Genomic DNA, 18,091 nt, shown 5'->3' with positions numbered 1-18,091 from the left:
TGAGTGCAATGTGTGGCACAATTATAGCTCACTGTAGACCTGAACACCTGGGCTCATACGATCCTCCTGCTTCAGCCTGCCAGGTGGTTGAGACTACCGGCATGTGCCACCATGCCTGGCTAATTTTTTGTTAATTTATTGTAGAAGGGGGGTATTGCTATGTTGCCCAAGCTAGTCTTAAACTCCTGATCTCAAGCTATCTTTCAGCCTCAGCCTCCCAAAGTACCAGAATTACAGGCATGAGCCACACTGCCCAGCCTAGAAAGAAGATTCTAAACTGAGAAGTGATATGAGCCACTTAAAATATAGTCAGTCCATTTCTGTGTCGAACACAAAAATGACAGAGAACCTAAGGTCAGGGAAACCAGGTGAAATTATCTAAATTCAAGGGTGGAAATCACTGGTTTTCAATTATTTTAGCAGCAGAACATTTTTAAAACTTCAATCTTAAAAATAATCTCAATAAATTCACTTACTGATAAACAAATATTTGTAACTATGATGCACCAGGCTTTTCTACACCATTGGGATATAATACCAAACTAAGCAGAATCCCTGTCCCTCTGGAACTTGTCTCAAGGGAGGGTCCAGCACACAGACAGTAGACAAATAAATACGTAGATGCTATAAAGCCAGGGAGTGATAAGTGCATAAAGAAAACTACAGTGAGGTCATAAGACAGAATGGTTGGAAGTGGGGGAAGAATTGGGGATGGTATAGACTAAGTGATCCAAAAGAGGACTCTTTGAGGAGGAGATTATTTGAGAAGAAATCCGAATGAGCCGAGTGAGTCATATGAATGTCTAGAGGAAGAATATTCCAGCCAAGGAATTGGCAACCACAGGTAGAGTTTCTCTGGCTAAGTGTATGTGTGGTGGAGGTGGTGGGGGATTTGGGGAGTGATACCTGGTTACATTAATCTCTTCTCAGCCCAGTAGCCCCTGAGGGCCTGCTGAGAACCCCATGGCACCAAGAAATAGTCAGAAAATCCACAGCCTACACCATGATAATGATAGTGAATGTGGAAAGGCTGGCCACAAAATCAGTACTACAAACTTACAGAAGCCCTTATCTCTTGATAGTGTCTCAGGAAGTTCAGAAGTGATAAATGAGCTGGATTTGATAATATATCAGACTTAAGAGGATTCCATAAACACTTGGTCGGATCTATTTTCTATATTTCTAAAATAGGAATAATAATTTGTTCTTCTCTCTAACATATTGGAGAGATGAGGGAAAATAGTGAAAATGATTGCAAATTCTGTTTGATTCATGAATGAATGAAACAGCAGACCAGGCACAGGGGCTCATGCCTATAATGCCAGTACTTCGGGAGGCCAAGAAGGGAGGACTGCTTGAGCCCAGGAGTTTAATATCAGCCTGGGAAGCATGATAAGACCCCAAATCTACCAAAAAATCAAATAAAATAAATTAGCTGGGTGTGGTGGCACACATTTCTGTATTCCCAGCTATTTTGCAGGCTGAGGTAGGAGGACTGCTTGAGCCTGGGAGGTTGAGACTACAGTGAGTCACTGCACTCCAGCCTGGGTACTGGGTGACAGAGTAAGACCCTCTCTAAAAATAACAAAAAACACACACACGCACACACACACACACACACACACAAGGAATCAACAATAACATAAATCAATGTTCATCAGACCTATTATTTTGAGGCCTATTGGAAATAAGAAATTTCATTGATTGGCCAAAATGTGTGAAAAAACACTGCTTTCCCAAACATTCTCGCACTAGAAATTGATATACTTGGAAACGAGTTACTCTCTGGATGTGTGCCATTACTCAGCATGATGTCAATAAGGGGTCACGGAAATGCAGATCTTTAATATTTTTCCTTTCTTTTTATCCTCCATCTATTTTCTCCAAACTTAAACTTTGATAAATCTCATTCTGAAAGAGTCTCACAGACTTGATCTTGAAAATTATGAATAATTTAGTGGAAAACACTAAGGGAAAACTTTCAAGATGATTCTTCAGTTAATTATTTTTATAAGCTCTAAGTAGAAACTACAAGAAAGCAGTAGTCTACCAAGTGTGAACACCAAGACCAGCTCAAAATCACAGGAGTTACCAAGAAGTTTCTGTCTACAACACATTTCTCATTTGGTTTTACAACTTATTCCTTAAATTAAACTTGATAATGTATTTGGGTAGTCTTAATTAATTAGTAATGTAATTGAAGGACAAAGGTCTTTTAAATGTCAGACAAATCTAGAATAAAATGTGTAGTCCTGCCTGTCTTACACTTTAAAACATATCCATTCAAAAACTCAAGCTTATGGCACAATCACTGGGAATTGGGAATCCTATGGTCAAGGACACTACACATGTCTGTTCATGAACCTGTACTTACATTAGGACACTTTGACACACAAGGTGTGTGTAAATTGCTTACGTGGCTCTATTCTTTTTCTATTTCTTTTCCATTCTTCAGAGGATGATTGTGAAGCCATGCTTGTTAAGCATTTAAGCAATCATCCTCTGAAGTATAAATAGGACTCTCATGAAAATACATAACCAGCTCTTGTCAACAGGTCATTTATCTCACTAATGAGGAAACCAGGAAGAACATGAAACTGGTTTAAATAGCATTTAAGAGATAATGATCATATAGCCAGGGAACAATAATATTATCTGACCTCAGAAGATAGTCTTTTTGTTAAAAAAAAAATCCAAATCTTGGAGCTAAAGGAAAAATGATTATGATTACAGATCTTATCAGTGTCATACTGGAACATTTTCAAAAGGCCCATTGAAGGTTTATTAAGTTCCCTTGAACATACATTTGTTTGGCTTACTATTTGTTATTTATTAGGGCCCAAACATGTTAATTTGTAGAAGATTGACAGGCTGAAAACAATTTTTATACAGTTAAGGATGCAAATGATTTCTGTAGCCAAGGTAATATCAAAGGTTACGCTTTTATTGCCCTGTATCCATTGTAAACTTATTTCAGCATTTCTTCCCTGACTAAATGATCACTGTCTCCCAAATGCTCTTTAAATTAGTTTTCTTATTTCTTCTAATTTCCTCATTAGTGAGTTAAATAACATGTTGACAAGTGATCATTATATATTTTCATGAGAGTCACATTTAATACATCAGAGGGTGGTTTTTTACATGCTTTGTCAAAAAGAACTGGATCAAATAAGCAATTTACACACCCCTTATACTAATAGTTCTAAAGTGCCAGGAGGTTGATGGGTGTTGTCCCCATTTGGCAGGGGGTTGATAAGGGAAGAACCCAAAGTTAAAATTTCATAATACTTAATATCCCATGACTCTCTTTCTTATAAATTAGCACTCTCCTATTAATACTCAACCAAATGTCATGTAAGTAAATAAAAGAAAAAAACAGGTAGAACACGGAAAGTCAACTTCAACATGGAGAAGAAAATGTACATTTGGTTTCTTGCTGACCAGGATTCTCCTAAAGTTTCTATTTCCACATGTGCTCTTCTCAAGCTTAATGATACACTCAAGTGAATTTATTTTCTAAACTATGATGACTTCTTATTCATGACAGTAGTTATTCCCCTTAAAAGGGAGCAAGGATTATTTTCTCAAAAAGAAAAAAAAAAAAAACAGAGAATAAAAACACACTGTGTAATATTACCTGGAGGAGAAGTGACAGTAAAAATAAAGTGCCAGTTTGACCCAGAGATCAAGACTGCCAAGTTGTAGAAGTTAACATAACCATCTTGAGTTTCTGCCTGGGTGCACCCTACAAAGAAACACAAAACGAAAATTAGCTGTTCATTATCTGTTCAAGAACAATGTCTTCATGTCTTCTGTGATTGTAGGCAATTGGACAATGAAGGACAATTTTTCTGAACTTAAAGAGGTTATTCATCAGGTTCTTCTTAGTCAAGACTTAGAACCAAATGATCCAATAAAGAATAATAACAGTTAACATATATTGAAAGCTGACTATGCCAGACACTGTTCTTTATACACGTGATTGCCGACAAACTACACAACAATCCTATAAAATACGCTATTATCTATATTCTAGCACTTAGGAAATAGGCTCATGAAGACTAAATTACTTGCTACTGGGGTTACAGCCCAAATCTACCTGATTTCAAAGTTTACATTTTTAACCACTACAATACATTGACTATATTATTATTAAGTGTATACTATATAAAGAAAGAATTTCTATTATCTTTCTAGGTGGTCAGTTTCTATGGTCTGTCTTTCTTCTGTTCAAATTATCTATAGTTTATGTGGTAGCAGAGTTGAGTCAAGAGATCAGGACCATGGCAATCTATCAAATCATGACTGATAAAGCTACTCTGATTTAGCAACTTGAATCGCCTGGACCTTGGCTTCTCTGGAAAAAAAAAAAAAAAAAGCCTGCATCTTCTAACAGTAGGTCATCCATTTATAAATTTAAAAAGGTAGCTTAACTCAATATCACATTCATGATGCCATTAATCATGTTTTGACTCCACCATCCCTAAATTATTTTCCTAATTAACAGCTGCTAGACTTTACTCTGGAAATGTCAATATGATTGGCATGGTGGACAAAGGGTTATGAAAGTGGTCTGAAAGTTTATAAATTGGTTTGAGATCTCTAAGGCTGAAAGGTGTCATAAAGATAGAATATGCTTAGTGTTACATTTTTCAATTCGATTGCTTAATCCTTTTGTGAAAACACTGTCTTTCTTCATGAATTTTGCAGAGCTAACTAAAACTTCCTTTTTGAGAAACATCTTTTACTCATCTCTTCTGAGTTCCAAAATAAATAAAATGCCCACAAAAAATGAAAATAAATAAGCCAAGACTCAAATAAATGATAGGAGCCCAAGATAAATGCAGTTTATACTCTTTAAAACCTATATGCATCAAAATTATGGTCAATAAACTCTTCCAAACAATGAACTGCAGAGTACAGATGTTCAACATGAAATCGTTTGCTGCAGTTTTTCCTTTGACAAACGTCCTTATTGTTCCCATCTTTGGAAGAATACAAAGCAGCATTTAATCGAAATGTGTCCGTAGAGCACAGTGAGTCGGCCTCGTACAACAGCCGCCAAATTGCCTGATGGAAAGTGCTTTAGTTCTAAATGGGTTTGCTTTTGCGTTAAATACCAGCTTGCCTTAGCGATCTCTACAAAGATTCCCATGTATATCTATGATATTCTCAAATTTGAAGCATATGTGCCCAAAAGCTGAGGCAGTTGCTGCCAAGTACAGTACATTACTCCAGGGTTCATCATATCTTCAGAATAGCTGTGATGACATAGACAAATGCAATTGACAGGCTCCCTGATCAAGCTGGTATAAACAATGTACTAGCTGGGAGACTTGGGATGGGGTGGGGTGCTGGGCTTGAGCAACTTTAGAATTGATTACACAACTACCAGGGAATGATACCTGAATGAGTTTCTGCAGGGTAGACAGTTTCTAAAATATCTTTGCAGCCCAAATTATCCCGCAACTATCCCACTCATTCCTACTTATGCATACTAGCAAAACTGTTATATCATTAATGTTGAGATGTTATCTTTAAAAGTATTAAGCAGTTTTCGTACAACTATGATCCATAAATGTGAAAGTATATTGAATACTTATAAATAATTGCCATTGAGTATATAAATTCACTTTTTACGGTAATAGGTAGAAACTGCCTTTTCACTGAGGAAGGTCTACTAAAGAAAAAAGAATATGAAGTTAAATTGCAGAACAAAAGATTTAGACTCGATATGTAGATATGGTTTTGTTGTTTTTATTTTGTTTTTCTCCAGGAAATACTTATAGTAAGTTAGATAATCCATCCCAAATGCTTTTGGTGCATTCTTTCTGAAGTTAAAAAGTAGTATTTCATGATGGCTTTAAGAGAAACTTTCAATTATATAAAATAGGATATTTTGGTGACATGGGTATCCTAAAAACAGAAAACTACATGTGATTTCTTCCCTGCTTCATGACTCTCTCTCACACACACACACACACACACACACACAGATGTGTGTATATAAGGCACCCTCAGCCTAGTCCTCACACATTCTCATAGGATCTCTTTAAAAATGTAATAGTGACAATACTGATCCAAGTGGGCTAGTTGGCTTGAGTGTGTCTTGGTGTCAGTAGAATAAAAGAGTAAATGGTATCTCACCTCAAGGTCAGTTAGAATGGCAATCATTAAAAAGTCAGGAAATGACAGATGCTGGAGAGGATGTGGAGAAATAGGAACATTTTTACACTGTTGGTGGGAGTGTAAATTAGTTCAACCATTGTGGAAGACGGTGTGGTGATTCCTCAAGGACCCAGAACCAGAAATTCCATTTGATCCAGCAACCTCATCACTGGCTATATACCCAAAGGATTACAAATCATTCTGCCATAAAGACACATGCACATGTATGTTTACTGCAATACTATTCATAATAGCAAAGACTTGGAACCAACCCAAATGCCTATCAATGATAGACTGGACAAAGAAAATGTGGCATATATACATCATGGAATACTGTGCAGCCATAAAAAAGAATGAGTTCCTGTCCTTTGCAGGAACATGGATGAAGCTGGAAACCATCATTCTCAGCAAACTAACACAGGAATAGAAAACCAAACACTGCATGTTCTCACTCATAAGTGGGAGTTGAACAATGAGACCATATGGGCACAAGGAGGGGAACATCACACACTGGGGCCTGTCCGGGGATGGAGAGCAAGGGGAGGGATAACATTAGGAGAAATACCCAATGTAGATGATGGGTTGATGGATGCAGCAAACCATCACAGCACATGTATACCTATGTAACAAACCTGCACGTCTGCACACGTATCCCAGAACCTAAAGTAAAATAAACAAATAATAAAAAGAGTAAACAGTTTCATGCCTCATTCACTTTGCATGGCCACAACATGATTCTAAGCTGATTGGGCATAACATCCTTGAGGTTGCTGAAAGAAAAATAATGAAAGATGAGGTTCAATAAGTGTCAGGAGTGGGACAAAGTAAAATATGAAGTCTCAGTATGGTATGATATGCGAGAACATATGGAGAATAGGTAAGGCAGGGAGCAAGAGTAAGGTACTGGGTATGAATAATGCACAAAGAGTGGCAAGTAAAGTATGAACTATGGGTTAGATATGAAGTATTGGTAAGAGTCTGGAGAATGTGTATAGTATATGAGTAAGGTATAGACTATGGATAAGGTATGGAGTGTGGATAAGGCATGGAGTATATGTAAGTTATGGAATAGGGGTAAGGGATGGAATATGAGTAAGGTACTGGGCATGGGAATCTATGAAGTATGGCAAGGTCGGGGCCAGGCATGGTGACTCACAGCTATAATCCCAACACTTTGGGAGGCCAAGGCAGGAAGATCACCTGAGGTCAGGAGCTCAAGACCAGCCTGGCCAACATGGCAAAACCCCGTCTCTACTAAAAATAGAAAAATTAGTCAGGCATGGTGGTGAATAGCTGTAATCCCAGCTACTTGAGAGGCTAAGACAGAAGAATTGCTTGAACTTGGAGGCAGATGTTGCAGTAAGTCAATATCATATAACTGCACTCCAGCCTGAGCAACAGAGCCACACTCCACCTCAAAACAAAGGTAGGTATGGACTATACATAGGGTATGGAGTATAAGTAGGGTCCTAGGTATGAATAAGGTATGAAGGAGCAATGTAAGGCATGAGTGTGGGTAAGGTTTGGAGCATGGGTTAGGAATAGAATATGCGTAAAGTATGGAGTAGAAGATGGGGAGATGAGTTCCAGTAGTCATGTGAGAGTATCTGTTGTAGATATTACTAGAACATGAAAAAAGCTAAAAATTAATATTTTATGCTGCTGTATTATTTTAAGATCAGAAGGTTACTGATTGTTACATATCCTAAGCACGTTCTCTACCAAAATGACAACACTATGGCACGAAAAAATGAACAGAATGACAGCATCAAAACAGGCAGTTCAAAATGCAGTTCTGAACGTTTCATCTTCACAGTGGCCAACTTTGAATAAATTCGCTCCATTTTCTTACTATTTTAATGATGTGCCTTGTGTCTGCAAATTTATAAAAGGACTATTCTGGGCTGTCCTCATTCCTTGGGATTTTAAACCCGAGAAGTTTCAAACTGAACTGCCCACATAAAAAAAAATGACCAAGAGCAAAAATATAAGTTAGCAACACAGGTGTTACTTTCAACAAAGTGAACAAAAGACAGACTGAATAAGTGGAAGGGAAAGTCTGGAGGGTCTATGAGGAGATTCTGACAAAATATGCAACATTACCTAGGTCTTTAGATTCGGATTGTATAAAGAGAATGTGAAGAGGGTACTGAGGAGAGCAAGATCTCAAAGTTTGGTAGAAAATTATTTTTGTGGACAGGGTGAAAACATTTAGAGTCTTGCTTTGTTTTTTGTTTTAATTTTATTTTATTTTAAATTCCGAGATACATGTACAGAATGTGCAGGTTTGTGACATAGGTAAACGTGCGCCATGGTGGTTTACTGCACCTATCAACCCATCACCTAGGTATTAATCCCCACAAGCATTAGCTATTTATCTTAATGTTCTCCCTCCACCTATGTCTCCCCTCAATCGCTGACAGGCCCCAGTGTGTGTTGTTCCCTTCCCTGTGTCCATGTGTTCTCACTGGAAAACATTTGGCATCATAATAAGTAAGTAGATGGCGTAAAAAAAATTACACGTCAAAATAGCAAAAAGGCAAATTGAAAAGAGATTGAGAAAATTTATTGTTCTCAGAAGAAAACAATAAGATGAAGCAAGCTTTAAAAAGTAAGGGTTTTGAAGCTATGAAGTTTTTAAAAAGAATTTTTTTATTGCATTTTAGGTTTTGGGGTACATGTGAAGAACATGCAAGATTGTTGCATAGGTACACACATGGCAGTGTGATTTGCTGCCTTCCTCCCCATCACCTATATCTGGCATTTCCTCCCATGCTATCTCTCCCCGACTCCCCACCCCCCACTGTTCCTCCCTTATTTCCCCCCGGCAGACCCCAGTGTGTGATGCTCCCCTCCCTGTGTCCATCATTCTCAGCAAACTGACACAGAACAGAAAATCAAACACTACATGTTCTCACTCATAGGCGGGTGTTGAACAATGAGCTATGAAGTTTTTAATCATGAGATGTCAATTGCCTCCTTAAGAGAATTTTTAGAAGGGGATACTTTCATTTTCTGGAACTGATGAGGTTAGCTTTGACAGAAACAAAATGTATAAGCTAAATTAAATGGTGACATTACAAAAAAACTGAGATCTGAGATTAATTCATTAAAAACAACATCAAATGAGTATTCATTAACTTGGAGAGCTTATTGCAACAATTTTACATGTTTCATCAGAGACAAATAACAAAAAACGAAGGAACAATATCACCAGAAAAGGTAGGTGATTTGCACCATGTGATAGGAATGGTCTTAGGCCAATAGTAAATGCAATTAGAAGATGAGGCACATCTATGATTGATTTATGCCTATCCATTTTAGCATTTTGTATATTGTATGGGAGCTATCTGAATGAGTTTAGACTCATAGCAATAGTAGAGCGAGAAATAACTATAAAGTCATAGCCTATTCTTGGAAGTCAGTGGTTTTGCAGGTAGGCTGATGTTTGAGCTGGCACATGAGTCATTTCCAAGTCTGAAAGAAACATTTTGGACAACACAAAACCAGCAGAAATGCCTTAGCTGATTCATGAGGTGAACAGGAAATTGAATAAGCTGATTTATTTATTTATTTATTTATTTATTTATTTATTTATTTATTTATTTATTTATTTATTTAGAGATGGAGTCTGGCTCTGTTGCCAGGCTGGAGTGCAATGGCGTGATCTCAACTCACTGCAACCTCCACTTTCCAGGTTCAAGTGATTATCCTGCCTCAGCCTCTGGAGTAGCTGGGACTACAGTGCATGCTACCATGCCCAGCTAATTTTTGTATTTTTAGTATATATGGGGTTTCACTGTGTTGGCCAGGATGGTCCCAATCTCTTGACCTCATGATGCATCCTCCTCAGCTTCCCAAAGTGCTGGGATTACAGGCATGAGCCACCCTGCCTGGCCGATAAACTGAATTTTTAAAGAATGGTGAGCACATCCTAAAATTTCCTCATACGAATATCCTCATAGGAATGAGGACATTTGGCCAATTATCAAAAGATATATACATACCATATCAATTTAAAATTTTCAGTGATTTATTGGTATGAAACTTCCATTCAATATGTGACTGGCAAATCTCAAAGGATGCATCGTTATAATTACAATACTAGCTGCATAAAAAGCCAGTGCTTGAAGTCACACTTCTATAAAGAAAGATTTGCAAAAGTTAACAGGATTTCCTACTTATTCTGCTATTATAATATGTAAATATCATGGTAATAATAGATAATTGTGCTTAAAACAAATAACTGTTACTGTCTCTCTTTTTAATTTTTTTAAAAAAATTTATTTATTGTACTTTAAGTTCTGGGGTACATGTGCAGATCATGCAGGATTGTTACATAGGTATACACATGCCTTGGTAGTGGTTTGCTGCATCCATTACCCCATTATCTATGTTAGGTATTTCTCCTAATGCTATCCCTCCCCAATCCCCCACCCCCTGTTATTACTCCCTTATCCCCCCACCTCCCAGGCCCCAGTGTGTGATGTTCCCCTCCCTGTGTTCATGTGTTATTGTTCAACACCCACTTATGAGTGAGAACATGCGGTGTTTGGTTTTCTGTTCTTGTGTCAGTTTGCTGAGAATGATGGTTTCCAGTACTATATATATATCTCTTTTTATAGTATCCATATTTTGAAAACATTATTTTCTTTTTTATTTTTTTCTTGAGACAGAGTCTTGCTCTGTCACACAGGCTGGAGTGCAGTGGTGCCATCTTGGCTCCCTGCAACTCCCGGGTTTAAGCAATTCTTGTGCCTCAGCTTCCCAAGTAGCTGGGATTACAGGCACATATCCACCATGCCTGGCTAATTTTTATATTTTTAGTAGAGATGGGGTTTCACCACATTGGCCAGGCTGGCCTCAAACTCCTGACCTCAAGGGATCCACCTGCCTCAGCCTCCCACAGTGCTGGGATTACAGGCATAAGCCACCTCGCCCAGCCTGAAAACATTATTTTCAAAGCACATTTGAGCTAACATTTATAAAGTCTTTCTCATCTAAAATAGCAACACTATATTTAGTACAGAGATTTGCTTGAGTCCTAGCTCTTGATCAGTAAGAATTCTGAATTCAAGCAGTCAAGATACACTCATTGGCTCCATTCTTTTACTGAGACCCTGTAAGAATTTTTGAATACTGTCTGGCATAGAGGTTGTGGGGAAGGGAGTGAATGCTTTCCATTCTAAGAATATTTTCCATCTACCTTAAAAATCATATTTTTTATTATACATTAAGTTCTGGAGTACATATGTAGAACATGCAGGTTTGTTACATATGTATATATGTGCCATAGTGGTTTGCTGCATCCATCATTCCGTCATCTATATTAGGTATTTCCTCTAATGCTATCCCTCCCCTAGCCTCCCACCCCCTGACAGTCCCTAGTGTATGATGTTTCCCTCCCCGGGTCCATGTGTTCTCATTGTTCAATTCCCACTTATGAGTGAGAACATGCAGTGTTTGGTCTTCTGTTCTTGTGTCAGTTTGCTGAGAATGATGGTTTCCAGCTTCATCCCTGTCCCTGCAAAGGACATGATCTCATCGTTTTTTGTGGCTGCATAGTATTCCATGGTATATATATGCCACAATTTCTTTATCCAGTCTATCATTGATGGGCATTTGGTTTGGTTCCAAGTCTTTGCTATTGTGAACAGTGCTGTAATAGACATACGTGTGCATGTGTCTTTATAATAGAATGATTTATATTCCTTTGGGTATATACTAGTAATCAGATTGCTGGGTCAATGGTATTTCTAGTTCTAGATCCTTGAGGAATTGCCACACTGTCTTCCACAATGGCTCCATTTGAATTCTTGGGACACTTTTTAAATTTTCCCATTGAAACTAATGGGAAAGATTAAAGGAATTTAACAGATCCACTTTTTCAGAGTGTTGTCATCTCTGGCTCCCTATCCAAATATAGGAGATGATTTTAGAATGTTCCACTGAACCCTCCTATTCTAGATTATGTCAGGTTGACATAAAATGAATTTCTCTTCACCTCAAGGCGACGCCCAGAATTGAACTGTGATATTGTGCATGATCGGGACTCCCTCCAATGAAAAGGAAATACACAATCCTACCCACGAGCAGTGGAAGAATTTCAGGTGCTATGATAATCATGAGGCCCCTTGTGCAGAGAGGAAACCCCTATGCATGAAGAGTTTGAGGCTATCAGGCAAGATCTGTGTGTTGGGAAATTGACTACACACAATAGGGAGAAGGCTCCTAGTAAAATGCATGATTAATAATATATGGGGTATGTCAAGGGAGGCAGAGTAAGAGAAAAAAGAAACCCTTGTGACACCTGGAACACAGACTATATTAACTGTAAAACAGAACCTCCTGCTCTTGCTGCCTTAAAACTGAAATCAAAAGGACCTGTGTCTTAATTTGGCCCAGCAGCCAGGTTGTACTTACCTTTTTTTGTTTCTCATTAACAAAACTCTTGCATTTTGCTCCCAATCCAGTCTTCTACATTTCAGTAAATAACACCAATATCCACCCAATATATCAAGATCAAAACCTAAAAGTCATCCTTAACTCCTTGTTTTCTTTACTCCCAGTAGATTCTGTTGATCCAACTTCTAAAAGACATTCTGAATCGATCCACTTGTGATCTCCATCATCTCTTGCCTGGCCTTTTGCAATCACTTTCCAACTGGCTCAGGAGGTTCACTCTTGCCGTTGTCGAATCCATCCTCCACAGAGCAGAGTGGTCCTCTAAACATGCAAGTCGGACCTTGGAACTGACTGCTTAAAAAACCTCCAGTGGCTTTGCATGTCACTAAGAGTGCAGCCCAAACTTCCCCACCATGGTTCCCAAAGTCCTCTGTTACTTTACCTCTTCCCTGTATCTCCCTAACTCATGAGGCTCCTTTGCCTTAATTCTGTTTTTCAAGCACATTCTCCTTAACATATTTTCTGTGGATAACATACTGTACTATTTTACAACATAAAAACACAATGATTGAACTCTTTAATAATAAAAAATTTGTACCTCTGTGTAGTTTGTGTTTCAACAGTTTTGTGTGTGAGGGGGGTTAGACAGCAATTTGGAACTCAGAAACTATTTTTACCATAAAAACCATGTTATGGCCGGGCGCGGTGGCTCAAGCCTGTCATCCCAGCACTTTGGGAGGCCGAGGCGGGTGGATCACGAGGTCAAGAGATCGAGACCATCCTGGTCAACATGGTGAAACCCCGTCTCTACTAATACAAAAAATTAGCTGGGCACGGTGGCGCGTGCCTGTAATCCCAGCTACTCAGGAGGCTGAGGCAGGAGAATTGCCTGAACCCAGGAGGCGGAGATTGCGGTGAGCCGAGATCGCGCCATTGCGCTCCAGCCTGGGTATCAAGAGCGAAACTCCGTCTCAAAAAAAAAAAAAAAAACCATGTTATACCTGCTTGTTTATCTCTAGACAGGCCCTAAAATGCACGTTCTTGGGTCCTTCAGCAGGATATGTAGCCAGACCATCTTGGGCCAAATGAAAATCTGCATTTTAAATAGATTTTCATATAAACAGGCTTCAAGGAAAGTAAGTGGAGCTGGCAGAGGTGCTGGGAAGAACCAGAAAGTAAAACAGGCAAACAAAGATAGAAAGGAGAAAAACTAACTCTGAGCAATTTATTCTTCATAACACTGAGAGCAAGTCTTTCCAATTTCCCTAAAGGAATCACATTGCGCCTGGTAAATTGCTCCCTGGCCAGTCCATGATACTGTACCAAACAAGGGTGTGTTATAGGAGCCCTGAGTGGACTATAGAAAACCTAGGATTTGATACCCACCCAAAGATGCCATGCACTTTTCTTTACACTACTTTAAGGATATGAATATGTTGAAAACATTGCTTTATCGTGAAAGGGAAGGGAGAGAAACGGTGGTGACTTAAGATTTGCTGCCAGCCTAATCTTCCTTTTCACAGACACTGACACTGTAGACTAGGGATGAAAGCATTTCCTTTCAAATTACTGAAGAAATTCAGTATTACCAATTTTGCTGTGAATTCCTAATGGCTGCAAACATTTTCTGTGCTGATAAAGTGATAATAGACATCTGAAAGTCACAGATACTTTACCTACCTTTTAACACTGAGTCTGATGCCCCTTCCAGGGAAGCTGAAATTGTCCATGGCTCTGAAGGGGGCCCCAGAGACTCCACTCTTCGATTCTAGAAATGGGAATAGGAGGAGGGAGGAAGAAAAAGTTGAATTCAGAAGAGAATTTTGTGACGTTAGAAAAGAAGATGGTTTAGATGTATGCTTTCATAAAGCACTTATTCAGTAGAAATAAAGAAAAGAAAGTGATAAAAAAAAGTTGTCTTTCTCATGTTAAGAATATATCAGAATTAACCTACTGAAAGAAGAGTAAGAAAATTATTGCAAGATAAGTCGGGACAGGACAGTGAGGAGATGAAAGGAAAGCTATGTTTATAGAAAAGAATGGCACCATGTGCTGAAGGGTCATAAAAAGGAAAGGTAAAGAGAAGTAAACAGGAGTGAGCTGGGTGAGTGCCAGACTAGATCAAAGTTGACAGGTTTCCAAGTGTGGACCTCAGTGCCACAGATTTCTCTCTGCAAACATGCCAGGGGATGCATTTGTAAACAGGAGAAAGCCAATTCAACAATCATAGTTCCCTGTGAATTTTGTAAATATTGAAAAGACAAAATAGAATCAGGACACAAAGCCTGAAATTAGAATTAAGCACAGAAACTTGTTTTACTTAACCACATATAAGAGAGATTTAAAAAAACAACAACAACATAAAACTGTAATGTATCTATAATGTCATAAATTCCTTCACTAGCACATGAAAAACTTCTTCAGATATAGATCTTCTTCTTTGTAAAGGCTAGATTTCAGAGAAGATGTGAGAGACCTACTTTAAGAATTCGGTGGGGGAAGAAAAGTATCAGAATTTGATTTTTACCCTTGATCAAATGCTGAATGTTCAGAGAAAATAGAAGGAAGGCAGACTGTGAAGGGGAGGGAAAATGATGAAAGTAGTGAGAAGCTCTAAGTGTGACAAACTGCACACAGTGGGCACTCTGTAAATGTGTATCAGTGATGACAAACTCTAAAACCTATGCTGAATGCTACCTACTACTCAGCTCTGAAGACCGATTGATACCTGTGAAAAGTTACCTGCTTATCCAAAAATACCAGCTGTGGCTGCACTGGAAGCTTATTTCCCACTTCTCCATCTGAAGGCTGGACTAGGACGGAAAGTGCATAGGGTCGAATATATATCAAGTTCCCAGTCTTAAAACTGCTTGTATTTCTGGCAGATATAAAAACAAACAGAATACATCCTTAGGATTACACACATCCCTGTGGTAGCAATCTTCCACAATCCCTTATTACCAGTGAAAATATTTTTGTTTGCCGGTGTCTCTAGAAAATAATACATTGTGTAGTGAACATGACTTTATAGCAAAGGTTAACTATGTATGTATTTGATATGTTTTCTTCACTATAATGAAAATGGACTGGGGGTAGGGAAAATCACAAATTATGAGCTTATATTTTTTTCACCATTTATTAAAATCAGTCAAAAACTAAAAGCCTCAGTGACAGAATTTATCAGACTAAAATTAGAGGACACAGACATGTTCAATAGTAAGCTATTAAATAAGCTTTCCCAAATAATACCCTGTTTTGCCAGTGTGTTTCAACTCCGTGATATAAATACTACCACCATAGCTAATTCCAAGATGCCAAGATAACATCACTGAGCAGAGCTGGGAAGAGACGCACAACAGCAAACTCCAGTACACCACTGTTTTACACAGAACAGCTCATTTAATCTTCACAACAAGCCATATTTACATTCTCTAAGTGTGTTGTACTAAATAGATTCAATAACCATTAATAGCATTAATTAATTAATTTACCTTAGTGGCATGAAGCACCTGAGGAGAATAATACTTATAATTGATACTTACTGAGCACTTACTGTACTCCAAGTACCATGATAAAGTGTTCATGGGTAAATTCATTGCATCTTTAAAATGACACTATGAGGTAGGTACTCTTATTTATATGTGAAGAAACTGAGGTCCAATAAGGCTTCAATAACTTGCCAAAGATCCTACAAGTAGTAAGTGTTGACCAAGATCTAGAGTGGTTAACCAATGAGCTATATTGCTTCTCACTTCCTTTGAACATATTAAGTGCTGATGTGACTTAGCAACAAAATGGAACAGATACAAAATAGTTATATAATTCATGACAGTGAAAAACGTATTTCACTCAGAGTTTTGGTATGTTGGATGACAGACCCTCCTTCATTAAAATAAAATTATCCATCTATTGTCCCATTAAGCCTATTGTGTATTACATATTATAGGCATGCAACAGATATTTGGCAACCCTAAATGGAGACACCTGGACATCACATATCGTATACAGGATCCTGACAAAGAGCATCCCTTGGTGAGTTATCCTCAATAACCTGGGCCAGGTCCAATGAGGCTTTTATTTACTTATTTATTTTTAAAGTAGCCTACTTTGCTTTCTCCCATTTAATGTTTGTAAGTCAACTCTTCTATTTCCTAACTACCTCCCCTTTCCGACATGAGGAGGAAAGGATAAAGTATTTATTTAACGTGGAGGGTGCATGTCAGAAAAAAGTGAAGATTTGTTCTGAAAGAGGAAATAGTGGAAGAGCAAATACAATGGATTACAAAATATGAAGTTTCCATAGGAAGTGATTTTCTTCTCCCCTGAGAATCCAAGGAAATGAGGGCAGAGTGCAAATATGTGGTCCTAAGGAGCCCTTTAGTCATCTACCAGCTAAGACCCTTGCTTTTTGACTGGAATCACGCCCTGGGAATTCAATACACACTAGACCAATCATCATTTCTTAGTTTGCTTAGCCTGAGTGGCTACGGCTCCTTTCCCTTTTAAAGGGAACAATTTAAATCAGATTTTAAAAATCCATGTTATTAATTATATCCCTCTATGGGTTCCAGGTTATTAGAAAATTCTAACAGTGTTATCAGATCCTATTTCTCCCCTAACCTATTCCTTAATTTCATTCTGATGGGGGCTAGGATGCAGGCAAGCAGTCTGGTTAAAGAAACTGAAAGACCCCATCAAAGACTCTGACATAAGTACATTGATGTCTAGAGATGAAGGGAGGGAAACCAACTGCCTGAACACCCACTAAAAGACCCATTCCTGACACACTTTAAAGTTTATTGTGAGCAAACATCTCTTGTTAAATGTAAACAGCATCTCACTGGAGGTCACAGACTTGCTGCTGCATCACATCCCAAGGTAATACCACTTTAAGCTCCACATAAACTCTTAAACAGTTTCTGTCCTAAAACCTGACCGTAGGTGGTACAGTTTTTTACGATATGTTATAATAGTGCAATAAATCTGTTAGCTTAAAATCGAATCTCCGTGGCCTTTTAGAGAAATCATCATTAAATGCAGGGTCCTGTTAATGATGCCATCGAAGTGAAATTGTTTAATCTGCTAAGGGGGTGAAAGGTCACCAAATGAATTTTTTATAATACATCAACTTGACACGCAATAGGGAAAACTGTAATAGATAAAAGCAAAGGAAAAGGGCACTGTCTTCTTCTGATAGGTCAATAGCAGCCAAGAGAGTCACTCATCCACTTTCCTTTCACGATGGGGCTCCTTTTGCATTTAATATGGACACCCAATTAATACCTCAGCACCACAGACAACCTCATTTTAGGTGACTTATAGCAATTTCTCCCCCTTCCCTGAAATGAAAGTGATCACAATACATCATAGCATTGTGCGAATTAACGTTAATTGATTCAAGTTACCAAGCAATGATGGGCCACTTATATAATCTAGGCGTTATTGGGTGCTAGAAGGGATGGAGGGAAGATTAGATTCCAGTGTCCGTTGCTGTGACGACGGGAGTCACCTGACGCCT

General features: G+C 38.3%; 1 protein-coding gene across 1 annotated transcript in view; it reads right to left on the bottom strand.

The window, feature by feature from the left end:
* Positions 1-18,091, bottom strand: part of PKHD1 (PKHD1 ciliary IPT domain containing fibrocystin/polyductin) — a 499,554-nt gene that overhangs the window by 23,119 nt on the left and 458,344 nt on the right. The window contains exons 62-64 of the mRNA XM_021665443.2: positions 15,316-15,451; positions 14,254-14,341; positions 3,638-3,745 (exon numbers count right to left, since the gene is read on the bottom strand). Of these exons, the coding sequence (XP_021521118.2) occupies positions 3,638-3,745; positions 14,254-14,341; positions 15,316-15,451 (332 nt within the window). The remainder of the gene's footprint in view (positions 1-3,637; positions 3,746-14,253; positions 14,342-15,315; positions 15,452-18,091) is intronic.

The sequence above is a fragment of the Aotus nancymaae genome, unplaced genomic scaffold (genome assembly GCF_030222135.1).
Source record: "Aotus nancymaae isolate 86718 unplaced genomic scaffold, 86718_ANA_hifiasm-v0.15.2.pri h1tg000040l, whole genome shotgun sequence".
NCBI classification, from domain to species: Eukaryota; Metazoa; Chordata; class Mammalia; order Primates; family Aotidae; genus Aotus; species Aotus nancymaae.
The sequence above is the reverse complement of the archived record's forward strand: the minus strand, read 5'-3'. Positions and strand labels throughout refer to the sequence as shown.